Source organism: Beta vulgaris, chromosome 3 (assembly GCF_026745355.1).
Source record: "Beta vulgaris subsp. vulgaris cultivar EL10 chromosome 3, EL10.2, whole genome shotgun sequence".
NCBI classification, from domain to species: Eukaryota; Viridiplantae; Streptophyta; class Magnoliopsida; order Caryophyllales; family Amaranthaceae; genus Beta; species Beta vulgaris.
Window position 1 is genome coordinate 52,672,031 of NC_079204.1, and position 3,878 is coordinate 52,675,908.

Below are 3,878 nucleotides of genomic sequence, written 5' to 3' on the forward strand. Positions count from 1 at the left end.
CCTTGCACAAGATATTCACCCAGAGGCCCAACAAGCACCAATTCTCCCATCAAATTTCTATTATTATTAATATCTAAATTACACTCAATTCAGGTACTTAACTAGTTATTAGGTCCGAGCTATGTCCCGGGTAAGAAAAAATTTCATTTATTAATAAAAGACTTTATGATAATTACACTAAATACAACTTAGCCTAGTGGTTAAGACTTTAGTATATGTATTTGAGATCCCGAGATCAAACCCTATACTACACAATTTCTAATTTTTTTTATTGTACATGAATTACATGAACTAAAACTCCCTAGGGAGAGCGCCACGTGGCACCGTTTCTGGTTTACGCACATCTTTTAATATTTTTTTTTTTTTTTTTTTTTTTTGGCAACAAGAGCAAACAGGCATACTAAAATAATTTACCTAACCTAGCCGCTACTGCTAACTTATGAGCTACAACAAGATCTTCTCTTCGAACCCACTTAATCCCCCAATTAGAAACTCGTTGTGACAGAGCCCTGAAGTCATGTATAATTGTGGCAATCTCTACTGGTTGCTGTAAACCATTCACTGCACGCACAACTTCCGCTGAATCAGAATGAAGTTGTATATTTCGGACTCCTCTTGAGAAAGCTTCATAAAAACCCCGATACACTGCTAAAGCTTCAGTTTGTAGAAGAAGAAGCTGAAACTATGGCATTCCCTTCCAATATCTTTTCTCCGTTCATATAACCCGTCCACCCTATGCCTGCTTTTGGAAAATGTAGCTTATGTCTCTTCCAAGATCCATCCACCAAAACTAAGCACACTGCTGGTTGATCTAGATAAAGAAGAGGTGGGACCCTTTGTTGAGCATCATATTCAACTAATCCCCTCTTAAGCTGCTGTCTTGTTATTTTGTTGCTTTCATCAAATTCTTCGAGAAGAATTTTCTTCTTAATAAGAATGTCTACCGGATGTGCAGCAAGATTATTAAACACAATATTGTTGCGATAAAGCCATATTGACCAGAGAGTAGTAACAAACTCTCCTACCCTTTCAGATTTTAACCCATCTTCCTTCCAAAAGAGCAATAAGAAATTCCGGATCCAGTCGTCAATCGGAATATATACACTTGATCTAGTGTTAATGCCCAGAACCGAGGCAGACCATATTCGAGAAGAGACATCACAATCTCTGAATAGGTGTCTTTCGTCCTCTGGAGAATAATTACACATGCTGCAGTTAACACTGATGGCAATATTGCGCTTTACTAAGTTGCACTTGACGGCTAGGGCTCTCTGGAGAAGCCTCCAGATAAAAACTTTCCATTTGGGTCTAAGGTCAGAAGCCCAAAGTTTACTCCAAAATCTCCTTTTAGTATTATTGGGTTCAAGACTTCCTCGCAGCCCTAGAAGGAATACATAAGCATCCTTAACCTGGAAACCCCCATGCCTAGATCCCTTCCATGCAAAGTAATCTTGCATATGTTCTTTAGGAATGTAGGTTGTTAGGATCTTAATAGCTGATTCTGGAACAAACATCTTCCAGATAAGCTCCGAATTCCACCTCCTTTGATTAACTACCACCAAATCCTTAACGGTGCGAATCCCTCTCTCATGCAGTTGAATTCCCGGTTTAAGTTTGAGGGGATCTCCCGTAACCCAATTATCTTCTAAGATTTTGGTATCCGATCCATCACCTATTATTTTTTTGAAACCTCCCGCACAATCGTGAACAGCCCGGCAGAGTCCCCTAAAGCCCCAAGAAACTCTCCCTAATTTGGACTTGTTGAGAGTCAAGTTGACTGGTGATGCCTTATATTTTGCTATATATAATTGAGTTATTAGTGAGTGACCGGAGTTATGAATTCTGATAGCTTGCTTTGCGAGTAACGCTTTGTTAAAGAGATGAACATTCTTATACCGAGCCCTCCGCTACTCTTAGGTAGCTCCAGCGTTGACTTCCCTTTCCAGAAAATCGGTTTTTTATCACTTGAACCAGCCCACAGAAATCTTGCAAAGATGGAGTTCAACCGGTCTGCTGTAGATTTTGGAATGAGGAAAATGCTAAGAATATTGAGACTGAGCATAGAGAGAATGCTATTAATCAGGATAAGTCGCCCAGCAAGCGTGAGGGAGAGACTATGCCAACTTGTGAGCTTTTTTTCAACTTTTTCGACCAACGGATGAAACATTCTGGAATTCCTGCCATTCACCTCTATATTCGCACCCAAATATTTCCCAAGAGAACTTGCAACTGGTGTGTTTACTAAATTTCGCATCTGCTGACGAAAATGATGAGGTGTATTCGGACTGAACATGATAAGGGACTTATGGTAATTGATGACTTCCCCTGATAGTCGACTGAATTTTGATAAGATACTCTTCACTCCATCACAAGATTTTGAATTTGCTTTGAAGAAAATTAGAGAGTCATCTGCAAAAAAAAGGTGTGACACTGAGGGACCCATTCTGGAAATTTTAAGTCCCTCAAAGGATTTGGCAGTCATTCCGTTAGTTAACATTCTAGACAATACATCCATAACGAGAATAAAAAGATAGGAGGATAATGGGTCTCCCTGTCTTAGGCCGCAAGTAGGTGTGAAACGAGAAGTAGGCTCTCCGTTGACAATGATTGAGAAGATACAGTAGTGACGCATTGCATAATCCAATGACGACATTTATTTGGGATTCTCATTTGCGACAACAGCCAATCCAAGAAGTCCCAATCCACTTTATCATAGGCCTTAAACATGTCAATCTTCAACGCCGCCAGGTGCTGATTGCCTTTTGTTTTCTGCTTAATAGTATTGACTACCTCATGTGCGATTAAACAATTATCAACCATTTGTCTCCCGGGAACGAATGCATTTTGGAATGGTGAAATCAACTCCTTCAATATTGGTTTAAGACGGTTGGAAATGACCTTGGATATGATTTTATAGATGACATTACATAAGCTTATGGGACGAAATTGACTAGCTTCTTCCGGTCTGTCTGTTTTTGGAATAAGACAGATATTAGTGTAGTTCCATTCCCTGAGCATGTACCCTGTAGAAAAGAAATGAGAGACCGCCATCCAAATATCATGACCCACCGTTGACCAGTATTGCTGATAAAACTGAGCCGGAATACCATCTGGCCCTGGTGCCTTAAGACTACCCATCTGAAATACTACTAGCTTCACTTCCTCAAACGTGAGTGGTTTTGTCAAAGAATTTTGTTGATCATCGGATAGTTGTGGAATCAAACTCCTGATGGTAGAAAGCTCCTCCCAATAATCACTGTCATGATGCCGACCTTGATAAATTTGAGCAAAGTATTCCAACATCTCCTTTTGGATTGCCGTCTGATCTGATATCCAGATTCCCTCAGCTGTTTTAAGCATAAGAATTTGATTGCGCTTTCGTCTACTTTTTGCTTTTCTAAAGAACCATTTGGAGTTTGTATCCTCCCATGCTCGATGCTTACTCTTGACTCTTTGATTCCAGAATTTCACCTGTAAGGTCAATTTTTCCCTTGCTGATTTCACAACCTTCTCCTCCTGAGCTCCTCCAGTGAGGTCCAAGAGATTTGTTTGGGCTTCGCCACACTGATCCAGACACTCCTCCCAATTAATATTATTATTCCTTTTGAACTCTTGACACCATTTGAATAACCGATACCTTATGTGACGACATTTTTGAGCAACCCTAAACATTGGGGATCCATTAACTTGGGTATGCCATAACTCGTTAATAATGTATGAGATTTCCTTAAAGTCCAGACACCAAGCTTCCATTTTAATTGGAGATCTTCTACGTTTTTGAGACGGGGAAGTGTGAAGAAGGATAGGACTATGATCTGAGATTAGAATAGGTAGGTTTAGTGTCATTGCTTCTGGATTTTTGTGGAGCCAATCTTCGG

At 40.0% G+C, this 3,878-nt stretch overlaps 1 protein-coding gene across 1 annotated transcript; it reads right to left on the reverse strand.

Moving 5' to 3' along the window:
• Positions 1–656: 656 nt before the first annotated feature.
• LOC130590848 (uncharacterized) lies at positions 657–1,514 on the reverse strand. The gene has a single exon (XM_057393429.1). The coding sequence runs from the start codon at positions 1,512–1,514 to the stop codon at positions 657–659; it is 858 nt and encodes a 285-aa protein (XP_057249412.1).
• Between the last annotated feature and the right edge of the window lie 2,364 nt (positions 1,515–3,878).

Bases quoted from the DNA above. Each gene is read 5' to 3' on its own strand.
- LOC130590848 (XM_057393429.1), bottom strand. From the start codon at position 1,514: ATGTTTGTTCCAGAATCAGCTATTAAGATCCTAACAACCTACATTCCT.